At 35.7% G+C, this 22,842-nt stretch overlaps 1 protein-coding gene across 1 annotated transcript in view; it reads left to right on the forward strand.

Moving 5' to 3' along the window:
• SNTB2 (syntrophin beta 2) overlaps positions 1-22,842 on the forward strand; it is a 93,378-nt gene that overhangs the window by 30,965 nt on the left and 39,571 nt on the right. Inside the window, exon 2 of the mRNA XM_023738406.1 lies at positions 16,273-16,486. Coding sequence (XP_023594174.1) covers positions 16,273-16,486 — 214 coding nt within the window. The remainder of the gene's footprint in view (positions 1-16,272; positions 16,487-22,842) is intronic.

Here is a 22,842-nt window from a genome sequence, read left to right on the forward strand (position 1 = left end):
CTGACACATCAAACTTACTCTAGCTCCTTAAGAATGAAGTAAAAGAATTGTTATCATCTTTAGAAAATGAGTGTTAGTGCCTGATTGTACATGGTACTGTGAATTTATCTTGTATCCAGTAAGAAGCAAGGAAAATTATGAAGACAGAAATTCTAGAAATAGGCATTAGGATTTCTTAACCTCCAACTGTATTGTAATTCCTTAGTAAACAATTTTTTAGCACAATGGTAATGAAAATGTAGGTCTGACAAGTATTTAAACAAACAAAAAAAACCAAACCCGTTGCTGTAGAGTTGATTCTGACTCGTAGTGACCCTATAGGACAGAGTAGAACTGCTCTATAGGGTTTCTAAGGAGTGGCTGGTGGATTCAAACTGCTGACCTTTTGGTTAGCAGCTGAACTCTTAACCACCATGCCACCAGGGCTCCAGCAAGTATTTAGGTAGGTTAAATAAATAGTAGTATATAATAGATGTATATAATAGTTAGTATACAACAGATGGAATCCAAGGTGAAAGGTTAGCTAATTTCCTTTTCAAAATAATGCGAAGTGGGAAGTTTTGAATAGGCTAATAGATTTTTAATAACTTCCTTGTAAATATGCATTATAGCAAGTAATTTCAGTTATATTTTTTCAATTATCATTCCTCCTAAGAGATTTTTGAGGAAATTCTTCTTTCAGTTACCAAATTTAAAAAGTTAAATGTGTATATTTATTTCCTGGTCCAGCATGAGGGTTTTTATTGTGTGTGTTTTTTAAAAATAATGAACATAGCATGAAGACAATAATACACCATTAATAAAACATGTACTGTACTTAAAGTTGACATCCTGATAATGATAATTGGTTTGTATTGATCCATCTATACCTTTTTTGGTTTTATTTATTACCTGTAGTTTGCATGTATATTTCAGTTAGCAAAATAGAGTTATATTATGAAAGTGACTGTAAATAGGAAAAAAGCACTTGGTTTAAAAAAAAAAACACATTATTTCTCTTAAAAATTGAAAATTCATGAAGTGTGTATTTGAGGTAGATAGAGTACAAGCAAAATTGGTAGGAATGTTTTGTTGTATACAGACTTCAGTCAGAATTATTATATATTTACCTTCTCAGTAATGTAAGAAAACAATAATTGTTTTATTTTTTAAGTCTGTGTCATAGTCATTAAAACCAACCTTTTAAAGCCAACCTTAAGCAATATCACAAGAACCTACTAATTGTATATACTAATATTGAAAATTTTTTCTTCATTCAATTTACATTTTTTAAACATTGATTATATGTGCTAGGCACTGGACTTGGCTTTTGGAAAATAAAGATTGCTGAAACTCCTATAGTGGCATTTACAGAGCAACCCAGTGCTTTACATGAATTATCTAATTTAATTGTCAAATCAGTCTACTATTGTTTAATCCCTCTTTTACAGATAGGGAAATGGAGGTTTTGAAAATTAGGTAACTTGCCTAATGTCATAGAGCTAGTATGTAAGTAAAGGAACTACAATTTGAACTCAGCCCTGTCTGATTTCAGAGCTAGCATTTTTTCTTATCTCCAAAACTAGTATTTTTGAACAAAACGCTGTATTACATGTATGCTATGTGTATATAGTCCTCTGGAACTTGGGAAGGAGGAAAGGGAATCATTCTAGGTACAAAGAACTTAGTGAATCAAGACCCAGTCATGTGAGTAAACTGCAGGGGCAGAGATCCAGGGTGCTGAAGCATGGAGAGCATGGAGGGTGTGACAGAAACGAGGCTGAAAAGATTATCAAGAGCATTTTAAGCTACATAAAGGAATTTGAGCTTTCTTCCCCCTAGGCAAAGCTAAAGATTTTTAAGCAGGAGAGTGCTTGATTAGAACCATATTTTAGAAGTATAATTGGTAGCAGTATAGAAGATGGATTAGGAAGGACAGTCTAGCTACTGGAAGGAGGTTTTTTATTTAGTCCTATTGAGAAGTGATGAGTGGCAGTGGAAATGGAGAATATAAGAGAGATATTTTAGAGGAAGACTCAATGGCACTTGGTGATCTGTTACCTGTGTATTTATGTTTGGAGAGTTGATTTACAGAGAGGAGTTAAAGGTGACTGAATTTCTAACTTGGGCAACTGGTGATGCCATTAACCACAATGAGGAATTTAGAAACAGGAGAAGGTATGACATGGGAAAGATGAATTGGGTTTTTGGGCATTGTATAAGTTAGGAATGCTTTTGGCTGCCAGTGAATGAAAATCCAACCAAGAATGCCTAAGCAATGCCTTAGTTATCTAGTGCCGCTATAACAGAAATTTATTCTGTCAGAGTTAAGGAAGCTAAAAGCCCAAATTCAGGACACCAGCTCCAGGGGAAGGCTTTCTCTCTGTGTTGGCTCTGGAGGAAAGTCCTTGTCATCAATCTTCACCTGGTCTAGGAGCTTCTCAGTGCAGGGACCCTGGGTCCAAACGATGGGCTCCACTCCTGGCTCTTCTCTCTTGATGATAATGAGATCTCTCTTCTCTCTACTCACTTCTCTCTGTTATATCTCAAAAGAGATTGACTCAAAATACAGCCTAATCCTGTAGATTGTATCCTGCTTCGTTGACAATAACTGCCTCTAATCCTGCCTCATTAACATCATAGAGGTTAGGATTTACAACACATAGGGAAATTACATCAGATCACAAAATGAAGGACAACCACAAAATACTGGGAATCATGGCCTAGCCAAGTTGACACACATTTTGGGGGGACACAATTCAATCCATAACGAGCAACAAAGACTTTTTTTAAATTGTGGTAAGTGTGTATATAACAAAATATTTGCTGTTTCAACATTTTTTACATGTATAATTCAGTGACATTACTTTCACCATGTTGTGCAACCAACACCACTATCCATTTCCAGTTTTTCCCATCACTGTTAATAGAAGCTTAGTGCCCCCTAAGCAATGACTCCCTCTTATGACTTTTTTTTTGTTGTTGTTATCTCCAATAATAAGATAGGCTATTCTAGGAATAATGCAGCCCTCCATGATGTCATCAAAGATCCAGGTTTTTCTGTGTGTGCTGTTGTTTGTAATAAGCTCAGTTATTTAACACTGCCTTATGACATAAATTCAAGGCAGAAGAAGGGGAAAAGGAAGTTGCTGTTTGCATCTGTTCTCTTTATCAAGAAAAGTTTTCCCAGTTGCCCTAGCAAATTTCAGCTTATTTCTTGTTGTCCAGAACTGAGTCACATGGCCACCAATAATTGCAAGGGAGGTTGAGGAAGTGAATATTTCACTTTTTTCAGCCTTTCTAATGAAGACTGGCAGAAGAGAGAGGAGGGTTGGGAATGAATGGGTGTTAGGTTAGCCAGCTGGGTGTCTACTATTCAGTTGTTGAATTTGACATACCACATCAGAAGCAGGAACTTTTCATTACTTATCCCTAATTACCATATTATGAATCACGGAACTATGGTTAGGAAGGGTTAAATGACCTAAAGGAACCCTGGTGGCGCAGTCAAACACTGGACTGCTAACCGAAAGGTTGGTAGTTCAAACCCACCAGCCGCCCTGTGGGAGAACAATGTGGCTGTCTGCTTCCGTAAAGATTTACAGCCTTGGAAACCCTATGAGGTAGTTCTGCTCTGTCCTATAGGGTTGCTGTGAGTCAGAATCGATTTGACAGTGATGGGTTAAATGACCTAAGGAAAATTAGATCAGGACCATTAAGAGCCAACATAGAATTGCTGGCGAATAGGAAGAGGTTAGTTTAGTGTTTGGATCACTGGAGATGTCCACTCAAAGAAGATTCTAATAAACCTCTAGAATTATGAGGAGGTCCCTCCAAAGGCAGAATAGATAGTATTGCAGTATGTGATAATTTATATTTAGCTGAGAATCTAAAGAGCATGTAATGGCAATATAATAGTCATTACTACATAGATGATTATAATACAAGTCTACAGATTAAGTAATTTGCTTAAGACCATGTAGTGAGTCAGTAATAAAGCAAGGAGGAAAAAAATGAACTCAAATCTCCGAGACAGTGAATAATATATTTCTAGTTAAATTTGAAGGGGCCCTCTCATTTGGTTGTAAATTTTTTCAGTTATTTGATAGTTTATACCCAATGGTCATAGAAACTAGGTTTTGTATTTCTAGACTGAAGGTGCCCATAACTTATTTAAGTTTCTTGATGGTTTCATACACATATTTAGAAAATGTATATTCCACCTTAAGAAAGTCAAATTCTTTTAAAGTCAGATTTGTGGAGGTATAATTTACACGCAGTAACATCTACCCTTTTCATATGTGATGAGTGGCAATGGAAATGGAAAATAGAAGAGAGACATTTTAGAGGAAGACTTAATGGTACTTGCTGATCTGTTACCTGTGTGTTTATGTTTGGAGAGTTGATTTACAGAGAGGAGTTAAAGGTGACTAGGTTTTAACTTTGGCAACTGTTGATGCCATTAACCAAAATGAAGAATTTAGAAATAGGTGTACAGTTCTATGGATTTTGACAGGTGTAGGGGCTCCTGGTGGTGCAGTTGCTAAAGCACTCAGCTGCTAACCGAATGGTTGGCAGTTCAAACCCACCAGCCGCTCCTGGGGAGAAAGATGTAGCAGTCTGCTTTCGTAAAGATTTACAGCCTTGGAAACCCTATGGGGCAATTCTACTCTGTTCTGTAGGGTCACTATGAGTCAGAATCGACTTGATAGCAGTGGGTGTGATTTAGTTTTTTTATACAGTCGTGTAACTATCACTACAATCAAGATACGTAATATTTTCATCACTCCTAAAAGTTCCACCATGCTCCTTTCTAGTCAATCCCTTTCCCCCACCTCCAACCTCTGGCAACCACTGCTCTGTTTTCCATCCCTATGGTTTTGCCTTTCCCAGAATGTCAAATGTGTAGAATCACACAGTATGTAGCCTTTTGATTCTCATTAGAAAGTCAGATTTGAAGAACATTTACAAACACAATATGATAATACTTATTGTGGGCATTTTATGTTTTTATTTTTTAATTAATATAGACATTTTAACTTAAAACGTTTAAAAAAGTAAACTTTTCACCAACACATACTTAGTAAAGTTCACTCTCAGCACACTGGTTTGCACTTAATGTTTACATGCTCCCTTTCTGAACTCTGAAGACCAGGTATATTACATGATTCATCTTTGTATTTCCATTATATAGATCACAAGCTTTTGTAATATAATAAGTACTTGATAAATTATTTTTTAAAAAATTTATTGTGGTGAAATATATATAGCAAAAAAGATGTCATTTTAACCATTTCTTAATGTACAATATGGCGACATTAATTACATTTACCATGTTGTGCAGCTATCACCTCTATACATTTCCAAAAGCTTATTACCGAAACAGAAACTCAGTACTCCTTAAGCAATAACTCCTCATTTCTCCCTCCTGCCAGCCCCTGATAATCACTAAAAAACTTTATCTCCATACATTTGCCTATTTTAGATAGTTCATGTAAGTGGGATCATACAGTATTTGTCCTTTTGTATCTGACTTATTTCATTGAGCATGTTTTCAGTGTTCATCCATGTTGTACATGTATCAGAATTTCATTTCTCTTTATGGCTGAATAATATTCTGTTTTGATAAATGATTTATTGGTAACGGGTATATGTTTTTTTCCAAAAAAAATTTCTATAAAACTTATCTCATTTCCTATCTGGTTGATGCAACAGATATTATTTTCCCTATTTCACTGATAAGAAGCAAAGTGTCAGAGAGTCCGATTTTGAAGCTTTGGTATAAAAAATTTGTTATGTCAATGTAGGACAAGTATCACTGCTAATAAATCTGGTATCCAGGGCTTGAATTCAGGTCTTGGTTAGTACTTCCTCACATTACCTATCTTTCCTGGAAGGCTGATGAAGTCTATAGTTGCAGAACAGTACAAATCCTGAATCTTTGTTGATACAGCATCCTCAACATTTAAACGTAAATGTTTAGATCATGTTTACCACTAACAAAAACTTTTTAAGACTTGCAAAACATCTTAATACTGATGGTACAAATCTTGATTACTGCTGGATTTCTCCATATAAGATTACTATTTTTCCCTTTGTAATTTATCTTGGGGGAGATATGTTGAGACTATGCAAATATCCTGTTACTCTTTAAACTGTTCCTCACTAATTTTAGCATTCATCAATGGATCCTGCCTGCAACAATTACTACTATAGTGTTCTAATGATGATTTTTTATTTTTATCATTCCTTCTCCATTTATTAATTGGAATTCTTTAAGAAAGAACTGCCCTTTCTCTCCCATTTATTTGTTGATTCATTTATTTATATCAGCATGGGCTCATGGATATTTTTTTTTCCTATGGATTATAGTTCAATACTATTGTTAATTTATTTTGATACTTGAATTAATCCAACTTGTTTTTATTACCTTTTCATTAAAATCATTAATAAAACAAATTATCAGTGAGTATAGTTGTATGATGTCAGTTGAACAATGTATTCTACTGTAGCTTAACATTCAATAGTTGATGTCTGTTAACTTCTGACACTTCTTAGTTTTCTACAGATGAACTTCTTAGTCATGTCTTTTATAAGAATGAGGAGGAAAAGAACACGAACACATCTTTGTCTTTTCTCCTCTTCCTGAACTCAGTTAATTCTGCCAGCGTGGTCAGAAAATCCCTAATGACAACAAAAGTCTGGCAGTTACTGATAGCAGTTCTTTGTACAAAGAAAAAAATTACAAAGTGTTTAAACATATGGAAACTTGGATGGCATTCTTGTTCCCAGTGGTGTCTCTGACTGAATGTTCAGGATGGAATGGTTGCTGACCCCTTGAACACAGCCATTGTGCTGGGTTAATATGTTTCCGTCTATAGTTTATCACTTGAGGTGCTGATCTAAAACAAACCATCCGGTTTATCCATCTAGCCCAGAACCATCCACTTAGCAACAAAAATACAGATAAGGCTTTCCCTTGCACTTAAACTGTTAGATTTTGTGTGTTTGTGTAGTGGGAAAATTATTTTATTAACTATTTTTGAATTATTTCTGTTTGCCATTGCTACATTCAGTTGTAACTTGTAACATTTTATTTATACCTCTTTTATAACATTTATCACGTTTTGCCCTATTGTTATTTCTACATTATTAATTGATGTCTTTCTTTGGGAACATGTCTTCCTTTTCCTCCTCAACTAAACAACTTGAGGACAAGATCTACGTATCAAACATTTTAAATATCCCATGGTGCTTTGCACGTAGGAAAGAGTTCTTTGTTGTGGAAACATTATGTTTTTAAGAATAAGATGTTTCATGCCATTTATGCTAGGAATAGATAAAAGTCTACACATTGGGTTTGTGAGGTGAGGTTTATTTACATATAGAAGAATGTTTTAATATATTATTGTCTCCTCACGTTAAGATTACATTTTTTTTAATTGTTTTTTTTTTAATTTTGTTGTGTTTTAGGTGAAAGTTTGTAGCACAAATTAGTTTCTCATTCAAAAATTTATACACAAATTGTTTTGTGACATTGGTTGCAATCCCCACAATGTTGTCAGCACTCTTCCCCTTTCCTTTTACACCACAGGTTCCCTGTATCTATTCATCTAGGTTTTCCTGTCCCTTCCTGTCTTTGCTTTTGGGCAAGTGTTGCCCATTTGGTCTTGTATACTTGGTTGAACTTGAAGAAGCATGTTCCTCACCTGTGTTATTGTTTGTTTTATAGGACTGTCTAATCTTTGGCTGAAAGGTAGACTTGGGGAGTGGCTTCAGTTCTGAGTTAGCAGGGTGTCCAGGGGCAGTAGTCTTGGGGGTTCCTTCAGTCTCTGTCAGACCAGTAAGTCTGGTCTTTTTTTGTGAATTTGAACTTTATTCTGCATTTCTCTCCTGCTCTGTCTGGAACCCTCTATTGTGATCCCTGTCAGAGTGGTTGGTGGTGGTAGCTGGGCACCATCTAGTTCTTCTGGTAAGATTACATTTTTATGTTATTACAGGTGCAGATTGCTCATCCATAAGCTATGTTTTAAGTTGATAATAGTTTTGAAGGAGAATTTTGTTCTAATGGAAAATTTGTTTTAATAGCAAATTTGAAGAGAACTTCAAAAAAGATCATACATATAGTTACTATGATAGCCTTAAGTATATGGTGAGAGTGACCATATACTGATGAGTGAGGAGTTTTTATCAAAATGTTTGTAAAAATCCTTAATCCGAGCAATTAGAAACAATTTTTAACTGGATTGTATTACCAATGCCATACATATTTCTGACAGTTACACCAGGACAGGGAAATTAGGACTGCAAAAATATATCTGTATTTGTGACAGAATCTTTCATAATTTGTCTAGCCAATATTAACTGTGCCTCTTCTGTGTGTTAGTAACCCCTGCATGAATGCTTTATCACTTTACCACCAAATTTTGACCAATATATGAAATTTGTGTGTGCTACAACCAAGTATGCATATTATTACAGTGATGTCATGTGGAGTGGTAAAGAACTTTTTCTGTAAGGTTAGGAGCGAGTGTAATATCAAGCAGAGTCATAAAAAGATTGTGTACTAGAAAAATATATGAATTTTGCCCTGTTAGTGTACAAGAGAATATATTCAGGACTTTAAGTAGTCCTACACAAACTGCAACACAGTAGTACTGAAGGATGACTAAAAACAAAGTGAAAGAACCATTGATAGATAATATTGTTAAGACATCTGTATACTATAGAAGTAATAGATTGAGTTATTAGTGACTTTAATGTTGTCTTGAGTTTTAATAGGATGCCCTGGCTGGCACAAGCAGTTAAGTGCTGGGCTACTAACCAAAAGGCTGGCAGTTCGAATCCAACCATACGTGCCTCGGAAGAAAGGCTTGGTGATCAACTTCTGAAAGATCACAGCTGTTGAAAACCTGTGGAGCACAGTTCTCCTCTGACACACATGGGGTCGCCATGAGCCAGAATCGACTCGATGACAACTGGTTTGTTTTTTTTAGTTTGAGTCTTAATCCCTTCAAGAGTATCATTGGTCAAGTGGAAGACAGGCAAAACAGAAAACTGACGTATAGCAATGATATGTAGAGTGTTAAAGGAATATAAATGAGGAAGGCTATGTGCTGTCAAAATTTTATTTTTTAATTTTAATTTTTTTGTGTATGAAAAGGGAGACAAAGCACAATTTGCTTGCTGTCTTTCTGGCGATATCTTAATTACCATCTTCTGATGTTCTTCGGTGTTGCATAATTATCCCATTCTGTAGATCATTTATGTTCATTCAGTGTCTTATATATTCTAGGCACTGTTAAACAGTTTGCTTTTATTTTCTTACTTAATTTTATTTAATCCTCTCAGTTGCTCAGTACAGTTAGTATTAGGGTTAGTTGTAGAATTTTATGGATTAGAAATTGGGATTGAGGAGTAATACTATTTGTCCAAAATCACAAACTTTATTTTGCAGTTCAAATCTGGATCTGTTCAATTTCAGTTCTTAGACTCTGTCCATGATTCTATACTCCTTCCAAAGTATATTGTATTAATAGTACACACACTCAAACACACACATGCAACACTTTGAGGATGGTATTTTATGTTTTACACATGAGGAAACTGAGATTTGCAGAGCTAAATTATGTGCTTCAAACCTCCCAACAGGTAAATGATAATATCAAGACTTGAGCTAGGGTTTATTTGACTTCAGAGTTGGTTGCTCTGCGTTTATAATTTAATGATTTTACAAAAATATCCAATATTTAATATAAGTACATTGTAGGGTATGAAATACAGATCTAAGGCAGTTCCATACTGATACCCATTGTTCCTCTACTATTTATTGAATAGTGACTTCCCCGCATTGTTATATAGTTTCTGCTATTAATTATTTCTGGAATTACTTTTCTAATCCATTTTTGTTTTTTATTTGATGGCATATGTTTAAAAATTAATTTTATTATTGTTTATTAAAGAATACATACTTACTATTAAAAAGCTCAAACATTATAGAAGTGTTTAACTTCAAAAATAGAAGTCCCTATAATTTCACTTGCAAATATAACTGCTATTAGCAAATTAATGTATTTTCTTGAACACTTTTTATGACCATACTAATATATATATGATTTTTCTAATAAAAATGATAATTTGCTTTTATCACTTAGCAATAACTGATACTCTTAATTTTATAATGTATAAATCATTTTATAATGTAGTTTAACATCTGGCAGGGCTCATTTTTCAAAAAACTAGCTTCTATTTTTATATTTCAGCAGGAGACTAACAGACAATATACATTACTTCTAACCAACCTGTTGTGCAGACTGCCTATCTCATTGCTTCTGCTCTGCTGAAAATGAAATTAAATAAATTCTTACCTTTTTTTTTTTAATCCTATACATACATGGTCAAGACTTTTCTACTGTTGTGAACAGTCTTCTTGTCTACTGTGTACTCTGAAGTAAGCAGAAGGATATGAAACAGACTGGAACATTGTTTCACAGAAAGCATTACTTCTTTCTAGTGGAGGGTAAAGCGCTAAGAGTAGAATTGACTTACAAAAACAGAGATACGGTATAGAAAATAAAATCTCAATACCAAAGGGAAAAGAAAAATATATAAATTGAAGTAATGGTTTAGATGCAGTGTCTCCCAGTTTTTGGTTAATTATATGAAGGATTTTAAACAGACATACTTACTAATGGAAGTTTCCACAGGGAAATTTGCTATTAGCTATCTGTCTTACAAAAACATCTTAAAATGCAAACCCAAGATGTTTAAAATTTTTTTCCATAAAAAATTGAAAAGCTTGCATATTCTATTGACGTTTGAGGGAAATTTCCAAAGAAAAATACTTTTTAAATTCATTTAAGAAATATTTACTTTACATATGACCCACAACTACTCACCAAAGCCCCAAATTATTTCAGCCTAGCTTAGTGTTCTATGTTGTATATATAAAAGCATGAAAGCTAATATTTTTGTGTAAAAGTCATAGATATCCATGTTAGAATTTGATTGAGACCTAAAAAAAAAATCCTTTTCTTTTGCCAGTTTGCATAAATTCATTATAAAAGGCCGTAATTTAAAAATTCAGAAATTTTAATTGCTGGGGACAGATTCCAGAGGTATCTTACTTCTGGTTTATTTGGACTTCTTCCACTGTAGCTCAGAGGTTTAAAAGGAAACTTGATTTCTCCTGTCACCCAGTTGTAATACGAGATCCTCAGAAAGGATATTTCTCCTGCTTACATTGGCTTGGATAGAGTTTGGATTGAAGTGGAGAAGGAAAGATGGGTAATGAACTGAATTGAAAATCCTAAGGCCAGCATAAACCACACTTACTTTTTAAAATCAGAAAACACTGAAATCCCATCTTACAAGCATATGTGCTGCTTCTGACTCCTCTCAACTCTTCAGGAAAAACAAAAAAGTATAAAGAGGCATGGATTTCCTGCTTTTAAGGGGAAGAAAATAATAACAGCCTGCATTTGTTGAGGCAGGGGATCAAGATTGGGTGGGCATATATGCCATTTTTCACCTATTGAGATAGCAAAGTTTGGTTTTAATGAGATTACTTCATGCTCGCAACTGGTCTCTCTGTTTCTGCCCTTGCCTCCTCCACTCTATTTTTGACACAGCAGCTAGAATGATGCTGTTAAAATACAAGTCAGATCATTCACTCCTCTGCTTAAAGCCTCCCAGTGTCTTCCATTTCAGAAAAAAAAGCCAAAGTCCTTACAGTGATCTCTAAGGCCCTACACAATCTGGCCCCCTATTACCTCTGGACCCTGTTTTCTACTCTCTCCCTCTCGCTTACCCTACTCCAGTCACACTGGCTTTTCTTACTGCTTTAACATTATGTTCTCTGTCTGGAATGCTTCTCCCATATATACATATGGCTAACCTCTCCGCTATTTCCTCCCCCCCCACTTCCTTTAAGTCTTTGTTCAAATGTCTTCTTAATGAGGCTTACTCTAGCCACCTTATATAACATTGCAAACTGTCTCGACTTGCAGCACTCCTGATTCCCCTTTCCCTTCCTGTTTTTCTTTTTGCATTACACTTATCATCTTCTAACATACTGTATAATTTACTTCTTTAAAATTTCTTTTGAATAATCATACAGTAAAATTGACTTTTTTCCCCCTTACGGTATACAGTTCTGTGAATTTCAACACATATAAATTCTTGTAACCATCACCACAATCAAGATATAAAACAGTTCCTTCACTCCAAAAAACTCTGTTGTGCTATCCCTTTATAATTACAGCTTCCCCCATCCCTAGCCCCTGGCAACCACTGATCTGTTCTTTATAGTTTTGTCTTTTCAAGAATGCCATGTAAATGGAATCATGCAGTATGTAACCTTTTGAGACTGGTTTCTTTCACTCAGCATATTCATCTGAAATTCATCAAAGTTGCTAGATGTATCAGTAGTTCATTCCTTTTTGTTGCTGAGTAGTGTTCGTACGGAGGTACCACAATTTGTTTATTCATTCACATCGAAGGACATTTGGGTTGTTCCCAGGTTTTGACAGTTTTGAATAGAGCTGCTAAAAACATTCATGTACAGGCTTTTGCATGAACGTAAGTTTTCATTTTTCTAGAATATAATTAGGAGCCCTGGTGACACAATGCTTAAGCACTCAGCTGCTAACCAAAAGGTCGGTGGTTTGAATCCACCAGCAGCTCTGCACCTGGCTGTCTGCTCCAGTAAAGATTACAGCTTAGGAAACCCTATGGGGCAGTTCTCCTTTGTCCCCTAGCGTCGCTATGAGTCGGAATTGACTCAACAGCACACAACAACAACAGAATATAATTTACTTATTAATAATTACATTCCTTGATTTTTGTGTGCCTTATTCACTGATGTATTATTCTTAGTGACTAAAACAGTTCCTGGCACATAGCAGGAGCTCAATAAATTAGTGAAAGTGCAGTGTTACTTTAAAATGAAGCCATAATGAAACCAGAGTCATTCTAAACACATTCAGGTTTCATGTCACCAAATCCTACACTGCAATCTACTCAAACCCCAAATGGCCAGGAGACTTGAGCTAGAAGATGCCTGCAAGTTAGAATGTAAGAGGCTTTTTACTGAAAGTAAAGCAATTCCTCCCTAATGTGTGTGGTGACCGTCTGTCAGGGAGATGATAGATGGGAGAGGAGCTTGGGATGAGGTTTAGGAGAAACCTCTTGGGAGAATACTTTAACAGTGATGTCAGCATAACTCATTTGCAAGCAAAATGCCAAATCAGATATTCCACCCTAAGGGTAACCCAAAAACAAACTTGCTTGCATATAGCAGGGGCGATAATGACATCATTCTCCCCACAATGACAAATGTAGTTTCATTTAAACTTATAGTAAAGGTCACTAGCTGAGGTAAGGAAAAAAAAAAAAAAAGAGTTAAAGAGGAAAATAATGATTAAACTGAGATGTTTAAAATGTTCATAAGGGTGATGAGTTTACCAATTATATGTCCTTACAGCCATAGGCTTTTCTGTACTGTTAGGTACCTTTTGGATAAGCTTTTACAAGCCACATAAATAGCATTCAGTTTAAAATCAGACGCAGCCTAATGCCCCAAACCAAGATAGCAGGGTCCTTTTTAAAATAGATGGACCTCACTGTAACTTTACTCATTAGATTGTGGAATTCAGTAAGAACCAGTCGGATCTTGGATCCCAACTAGTGCACTATAGTTTTTGAAGGCTCAACAAGATTTCATTTTAAGGTGGTTCCATGTTTAAAACTTCAGCAAAGTTTTAGAATAAGATTTTTTCATTAAAAAAATTTTTTTTGTATAAATAATATAGACTTATAACATTTTCAGATATACAAAACTATGTTTAAAAAATCAAAGGCAATCCCACCACTTGTATATAACAAGCACTATTGATAGTTTGAGGAACATTCTTTTAGACATCTTTCCAGGTATATGTATAGTACATGTACATGTTTTTATAATTCTAAAGGGAGAAGAGGTTATAGTGATGCTTTCAGGATGGGGTGAAGCCCCTTCTATTTTTAAGTAGAGTGATCAGTGCTTGGAAAAAAGAAAATTAATTTCAGCATCTAAACACCTAAAATGCTTTGCAAACATCAGTGTTTGATTAAATATTCTGAAGATTAACTACTGGGAAAAGTGAAATAATTCTGAAATATATCATGAGTTCTGAGGTGACCTGAATGTCATGTGGGAATGTAAAGGCTCTACTAATCCAGAGTCAGCCAGGTGTCAGGTTAAGGCCCTGTGGGAGATCCAACTGGGGTAATATACGACTAAAACAAGGCTGTTAACCTTCTGCCCTCCCCAAGTCTCATGTAAATTAGAAACACATTGCTATTCACAGTTCTCTAGCCATCATGGAGGTCTTGGTCTAATTAGATGGAGGTATGGGCTTGGAATGAAACTGAGGAGAAACATCATCAATTCAGGTGAAATTCATTGTTCTTTTAATAAGGCCATCTTCTAGGTTGTGTATTTCCTTATTTTAATTACGTGCAGTATCAATTCAATAATGCTACTGTGGGACTTGAATAAACTTCTGAGTAGATCATTAAGAGGCCTTTTCTAATCTCTATAATACTCAATAGCAGTCATTTAAAATGTCTTTAATTTCCCCCAGTTGGTAGCCCAGTGGGTGGTATGCTGCCTTAAATGTTCCAAAAGCAACTCTCTGCCATTGGCAATGACTGGAAACTGTAGGAATTTCTGCCAAAGTTCTTGTGATCTAATCCTTTCTTGAAAGCACAAAGCTAAGGCATGTATTGAAATGCACGAGTCAGCAGCTCAAGGGATATATATATATATATATATGTATATATACATATATATATATATATATACATATATATATATACACTAACTGCATCCTGCTCATTTTTCTAAGATGAAAAAATTTCCTTGGTGCCCCGAGGCAGCTGGCTTTCGCTTTCTCCACCCTGAAGTACACGTGTTGTAACTAAGCATAGAAAACACATACACACAACCACACACAAACTATATCAAAATGCTGGCATTAGCATTTATTATATTTTCAGTATCATGCTAATTTCAGCAGATCTTGTTTAATAACTTACAAGAATAATAACTTTGCCTCTTCTACTGATTATTGTTAAAAAATTTTAATTTCAACAAAATATTTTGAAGACTGTTGTTAGCTATGTTTCAAGAAATATATCCTGATTTTTTTCTTTTAGATTTAGTAATCTATAGGTTAATAAAAGTTTGATAGGCTTGTAAAGCTTCTAATGCTGTAGAATATTAATATAAACTATTATTTGATAATGACTGTATCTTTTTAGTTTTTTAATTCTTGTGATGCTACTGTAATGACCTACCACATTAGAATTTGAGAGAGAGGTAAAATCCTGATGTAATGTTTCTTTTTTCATTTTTTTAAAAATAAGCTACTCTGGTATTTGATAACCAGGTGTATTAGTTTCCTATGGCTGCTGTAACAAATTACTACAAATTTCATGGCATAAAAAAAAACAAATATATTATCTTACGGTTATGGAGGTCAGATTCTGAGTCTCACTGGGCTAAAACCGAGGTGTCAGCAGGGCTGCATTCCTCTGATGTGACATTTCTTGATGTTAGCAGAGGTAATGATGACTGATTCATCTATATTCAACTGTTTATTTACATTTTTTTCTTTTTTTTGTTGTGCTTTAAATGAAAGTTTACAGTTTCTCATACAAAAATTTACACACACATTGTTGTGTGACGCTAGTTCCTCTCCCTGTACTGTGACAGCACACTCCTTTCCACCCCAGATTTCCCGTGTCCATTCAACCAGCTTCTGTCCCTTTCTGCCTTCTCATCTTGCCTCCGGACAGGAGCTACCCATTTAGTCTCATGTATCTACTTGAGCTAAGAAGCACACTCTTCACGAGTATCATTTTATGTCCCATTGTCCAGTCTAATCTTTGTCTGAAGAGTTGGCTTTGGGAATGGTTTTAGTTTTTGGCTAACAGAGAGTCCGGGGGCCATGTCTTCTGGGGTCACTTTAGTCTCTGTCAGACCATTAAGTCTTGTCTTTTTGCTAGAATTTGAGTTCTGCATCCCACTTTTCTCCTGCTTATTATTTACATTTTTAATGCTACATACGATTAAAAGAAAACTTTCAATTTATCTAGCATTTGAAATAAGAGTGCCATGCCTTGAATGACAAAAGTTGCCAGTAATGACTGGGGTAAAAGAAAAAGTATTTTAAATGAGTCCTGAAATTGAACTTAAAAAGAAAAAGCAAAAATACTAACCTTCTTCTTTGCCTTGATTTTTGTTCATAGTCAAGTTCATCCGGGAAGTGACACCATATATCAAGAAGCCATCATTAGTATCAGATCTGCCATGGGAAGGCGCTGCTCCCCAGTCACCAAACTTTAGTGGCAGTGAGGACTCTGGTTCTCCAAAACACCAGAACAGCACCAAGGACAGGAAAGTCATTCCTCTCAAAATGTGCTTTGCTGCTAGAAACCTGAGCATGCCAGATCTGGAAAACAGGTGAGCTGTACATAAGGAGAACATTGTACTTAAGCTTTGAAACTTTAAGGACATGTTGCAATATTATATGACTCTTCTGACTAAATTATATTAGGAAAACTTCAATCTAAGAAGAAAGAGTCATTTTTGTAGTTTCATGTTTAAATACATATTCACAAATATACATATGTACACATACATGTATATGGATAGAAATTTTGGAATGGGCACAAAGAAACTATTAATAGTGGCTACCGCTGGGGAATAAAATGGGATTAGAAGGTAGGAAGAAAGAAAGGGCTTCTAGTGTTCATTTTATACCTATTTGTTGTTGTTAGGTACCACTGAATCAGTTCTGACTCATAGTGACCCTGTGTGCAACAGAAACACTGCCTGGTCCTGCACAGTTCTCACAGTTGTTGCTGTGTTTGAGCCTATTGTTGCAGCCACGTGTCAGACTATCTCATTGAGGGTCTTCCTTTTTTTTGCTGACTCTCTACCTTACCAAACATGATGTCCTTCTTCAGGGACTGGTCCTTCCTGATAACATGTCCAAAGTATGTGAGATGAAGTCTCTCCGTCCTCCCTTCTAAGGAACATTCTGGCTGTACTTCTTCCAAGTAGATTTCTTTGTTCTTGGTATATTTAGTATTTTTCACCAATACCATAATTCAGAGGCATCAATTCTTTGGTTTTCTTTATTCATTGTCCAGCTTTCACATGCTGAGGTGATTGAAAATATCATGGCTTGGGTCAAGTGTACCTTAGTCCTCAAGGTGACATCTGCTTTTTAAACACTTTTCTGTACTGTAGACACCTTTCTGTACTGGTAATTATTTTTTTCACTGTGAACATGTATTACTTTATAATTGAATAAAAACTTGATGAATTTTTTTAAAATGTTTCCTTAGATGGAAGTTTCTTATACCATGGATAGCATAAAGAGTCAAAGATCTGCATTTTTGATCTGACTGAGACAACTAGCACTGTGACCCTGGCCAGTTAGCTTCTCTTGACCTCAGTTTCCTCTTTTGCAAAATGAGCGAGTAGATTGGATAATTTCTAATGGCCTTCCTAGTTCTATAACCATTTGTGTTCTATGACTTTGTCTTCAGTAATTCCATGAAGTAGTACTGGTAGGCATATTGTTAGTTGGAGGTTAGGGAGGGGAAAAAAATAAAAATAAAAAAACTTGTGTAAAGACATAGAGCTTCAAAGGCATGGTTAAGAATAGACCTTTTTTATAATGTGCTTTCACTCTTGAGGTCTCCTCTGATTTTAATGCACAGCCAGGTAACTAATCAGGGTGGGATGGAGCACAGAAGACAGCCAAAAGATGAGTAACCTTCTTGGGCATTTAAAGCCATAGGGACGTTACAGCTCCTACTCTATAGTAAATGTGTGATATGCTTCAGATTAAATGAGATAATACATATGAAACCCTTCCTTCAGAACAAAGCACATACTAGATTCTTGAGAAATAGTCACTTAAATAAGTCTTAACTGACAACTATGTATGTACATTTTATAAAATTATATTCTGATATATTTGTATTTTATTTGCTTTTTTAAAAACTTGAGACACTGTAGAAATTACTTCGTGTTACTTATAGATTTATTTCCGAAAAGTTCTATGTGTGTTGAACCAAACAACCAACCAGTTGCTGTCCAGTCATTTCATTCTGACTCATGGTGTCCCCATGAGTGTGAGTTGAATCATATCTAAATGCAGCATAGCTTGATATTTAAAGAAAGCCTGTATTTATTATTTCCTAAATAAGCATTTAATTTGTGCAGCAGGTAATCACTTCTCCCTCTTAAATCCAGATTTAAAACTTTTTCTTCAAATGGGATACATTTATATAGAGCCTTTGGTCAGTTATGAGTCAGAATCAACTTGATGGCAATGGATTTGGGGTGTTTTTGTTTTTTTTTTGGTTTTGGTCTATTAAGCAATGGACTTAAAAAAAAAAAAGTTAGGCAGTAGGTGCCATAGAAGGAAATGAAAACAAGGAAATAAGATAGAGAAACAATGTGATAAAGAGGAACAAATAGCAACTAAATTTATCAGCTGGCTGTCAGGCTAAGGAAAGTGTTCAGACTAGCTTCTTTCATTGTAAAGTCATTTCTGAGACTAGATCCTATAATGCTGCTGATGTAGCTGGGTATTGGAAAAAGGGCAAAGTTTAAAAGGTTTCTGTAGAACCTTGGGGTTGTAGGGAGTTGGGAGATGAGGAAGGAGGAAGGTGACATGACTTGGCTGTTTTGCTTAAAGCTGTATTGTTTTACCATCTAAAATAAGACACCTTTTAGAGCCGGTAAACTTTGTTAAAAGGTTAGCCTTTGTTAAAAGGTTAAGCCTTTGTTAAAACTTGGAGGCAGTACCCTCTTTGGCATATTTAAATGCTAAAGACATCTGGTGGGTAGTCAGGTTTGAAATAAGTCTACAGAGCCAATGGAGAGGACAGTTTGGGCTGCAAGAGTTGTGTCACACCTTACTTTTCTGAGGTGGTCAGTCTACTTGACCATGGTGTACTATATGTCAAGGAAAGGTCTTAGAATATCCAGGCTAGTGCAGATTCTCAGCCTTAATGCTGCAAAGAAATTTGTTTCTAATTTTAGTTGAAATACTGAAATTTCAAATTGATTTGCCTTTTTTTAAATGTAAACTGAAAGAGGTTCAAGGTTATTCCTATCATGGTATCACTTTACTTGCATTCCAGCATGCTTTCTAGAGAAAAAGAAAAACAGTAGAATTAGGTAGCTGGCAGGAATTATGCATAACTTAGGCTATACCCATGGGAGTATACATCTGTCCTTTGTGTCTTGGCGGAAAAAAGATTCAGAACCCAGTGTCTAACAGAATCTTGACTATAAGAGTTAGAAGATAGAAGTTAGGAAGATGGGCTTTGTAATTTTGACCAAGCTATTTGTTTTCTCTAAGCCTCACTTTGCTTCTATATAAAATGAAGGTTATACAAGGATTTCATTTTACTTGGATCCACAATCAACACCAGTGGAAGCAGCAGTCAAGAAATCAAATGACGCATTGGGCAGACCTGCAGAAGATCTCTTTAAAGTGTTAAAAAGCAAAGATGTCACCTTGAAGACTAAGGTGCACCTGACCCAAGCCATGGTATTTCAGTCACCTCATATGCATGCAAAAGCTGGACAATGAGTATGGAAGACCGAAAAGAATTGATGCCTTCGAATTATGGTGTTGGTGAAGAATATTGAATATACCATGGACTGCCAGAAGAACAAACAAATCTGTCTTGGAAGAAGTACAGCCAGAACTCCTTAGAAGCAAGGATGGTGAGACTGTGTCTCACATATTTTGGACATGGTATCAGGAGGGACCAGTCCCTGGCGAAGGACATCACGCTTGGTAAAGTCATCGAAGAAGAGGAAGACCCTCAACAAGATGGATTGACACAGTGGCTGCAACAATGAGCTCAAGCATAATGATTGTGAGGATGGCGCAGTACTGGGCAGTGTTTCATTCTGTTGTACATAGGGTTGCTGTGAGTTGGAACTGACTCGATGGCACCTAACAACAATAGCAACACAAGGATTACATGAGAAAATGATTGTAAAATTGGCATAGTAAACTCTCAAATATATTAGTATTATAGGTGCTGTTAGTGGCCTTGTGACCTTAAATAAGTCCCTTAATTTCTCTGTCCTCCTGTTTTCCCTGTCTGTAAAGTGGACATAATGCCTGCCCAACTATACTGTTTAGAACTATTTCAAAGAAAAATAAAATGTCCATAAAATCACTTGAAGCTCTTTGATCTCTACATTTATTTCAGCTCTGTCAAAGGAAATGTCATTACAGGCAACACATCTGCAACATTTAAAACCATGGAGAAAAACAATTTAAGTAGGAACCACAAAAATAAGTTTCATCAGGACATCTGTCACCAAGGCATTTATCAGATTACAACTTTGTATAACTGACCATATTCCTACTTGAAAATCTTAATCATCTTCGACATAATCTCTTGTGAAACTCTGAGCAAGAAATAGGCTTAGATGCTCCCTAATTCTGGAAAATACTCATGAATCTGGTTTTTAAAGCACTAGATAGACACGTGAATTTCCCATCATTCTTCCTTTTTTCCTTAATACCTTATTATGAAGAATTTCAAATGTATAGCAAAATCAAAAGAATTTTATAGTCAACATTTACCCACCACTTAGATTCTACCGTTAACATATTACTATACTGGCTTTATCAAAGATCAGTCCATCTATCTATCCATCGATCCGTCTTAATTATTTTTGCTGCATTTCAGAGTGAATTGCAGACATCAGTACACTTCTGTCAAAATACTTAAGCATATATATAAATAACTGAGTTCAAAATTTCTTTATATTTTTTCTTTTGAGGTGGTATTTGCATAAAATAAAATGCACAAATCATAAGTTTTAACAAATGCTTACAGTTGTATAACCTAAGCCTTTCAAGATACAGAACAGAACCATCACCCCATTGTGATTCATCCTTCATTTTAATGTAATGGCTTCACTTTCTAATCCAAAACTTATTTGACATAAGAGGGAAATGTCCTTTTTTAAAATGTTTTACTTCTTTGATTTGGTTCCATTATCTAGAGCTGGGAAGAAACGCTGACGATCGGAATTAGTAGTAAGGAGGGAGGACAACATTTACTCTTTACCCCAACGTTGAGTTTTCAAAGCCTCACTAGATGCTTCTGATAATTATAAGTGTTTCATTCTGGAAAGTCAAAGCTAAATAAATAATGATGAAGTCCAAGGAGAGAACATGAGTCCATTGCTTAGCAAACAGTATTGTGGGCATTGTAGAGTTTAGTGAGAATAAGATGTTCTTAAGCACAGCTGTTTGGAAATGTAAATCTGTTTCCTTTACGCTAGTTAATGATGTCTCAGTTATCTTCACCGTGCCTGTTTTCCATGTAAAAGGTAAATTTTGGCTCTGTGACACATAAAACTGTATTACTTAATAAGTCACGTGTCAAAACTTTACTAGATAGAAAAAAAATTAAGTAGGCTAGGCTTAGAGAATCCTATGCTTTTGTGTACCTAACCATTGATTTGATTAACCTGATCAAAATGTAACTGCATTTCCCAGGAAGGCGTTAGTGGTTTGACTAGAGGCCCAGACTCTTCACATTGTGGCTGTTCCTCCTCTCTTCCTGTAGGCTCAAACAATTACTAGCAGGCTGCCTCCATATTTTTATTAGCAGTTTTCATTTGAATTTTTCTTTTAAAACAGAAATAGACTTTGTACCCATTATTGGTTTTAGGGGCTTCTTCTTCAAAGCAGACTCTTCTGGATTCTAGAATCATCAATCCTATTTTGGAGTTTCTTTTCTGTTTCTGCTAATTTTATTTTGTATCTCACAATCCCTTTGCAAGAAATACTACAAAATGTTTCTTTTCATGGAAAATCAGTGCTCCTGTCCTAGGACCTAACTTACTGCTTATTTTCATCAGTTTCCATCCCTGTGATCCCAGTATCCACTCCTGTTTAGTTTTTTATTTTATCACAGACTTATTTTCCATTCTTCCAGTTATTAACAACTAAGATCCCTGACACTAGGATTTTCAGGGTATAGACTATGTCAAAGGAGACTCACCTGAGAGACTGTCCCAGGAACTGTATGAATGAAGTGTGAAGTCTTTTTCAGAAGGTGAACATTTTGTGCCTAGAGATGAGCTGATTGCTATCTTTCGTGCTAACTAGGTCAGTGGGAGGAGTGAAGGAAATACCTTGTCATGGTTTTGTGACTAAACTTTTAGCATGTGTTTAAAGGATGTTAAGCTGGTTACAGTGTCAAACCAGGTGAAGATAAATAGCTCCTGTAGAAAACGATGAGCCTGTTGATGTAGAGCCTAAACTTGAGGACATCACTGCCTCTCCCACCCAGTTTGGTGGGATGAGGGTAGATCTTTTGCTGGGATGAAACTGCGGCAGTCACTGGCCGCTGGGAATGGGGAATGCTGAAACCAGCCTCTTTATTTTAGCTGTGTGCTTTACTCCCACTTTAAAAGGTAACTGATGCCACCAGTCCCCTAGCCCCTTAGAGATTCTGCAGCTTACTTTGGCTGGGATTTGGCTCCCCCTATTATTGGCTTGGGATTCAGTTTTCTTAGGTCGGCTAACTCATTCACCACTCCTCTGTTTTCTAGCTTCCAAAATTTTGTTGTAGTCATTCTATTCTCTCTGAACTTGTAGGTTTATGCCTTTTAAAATCCCCTTTAACTGTTGTTTTTAGTGGGGTTTCAGGAAGAAATAAGAGTAGATGTGTGCACTTATTTGCCATCTTATCCAGGAAGTTCTAGAAATACTTTCTCTTTTTAAGATTAGTATAAGTAATAAGAAGAATGTA

The sequence above is a fragment of the Trichechus manatus genome, unplaced genomic scaffold (genome assembly GCF_000243295.1).
Source record: "Trichechus manatus latirostris isolate Lorelei unplaced genomic scaffold, TriManLat1.0 scaffold00116, whole genome shotgun sequence".
NCBI classification, from domain to species: Eukaryota; Metazoa; Chordata; class Mammalia; order Sirenia; family Trichechidae; genus Trichechus; species Trichechus manatus.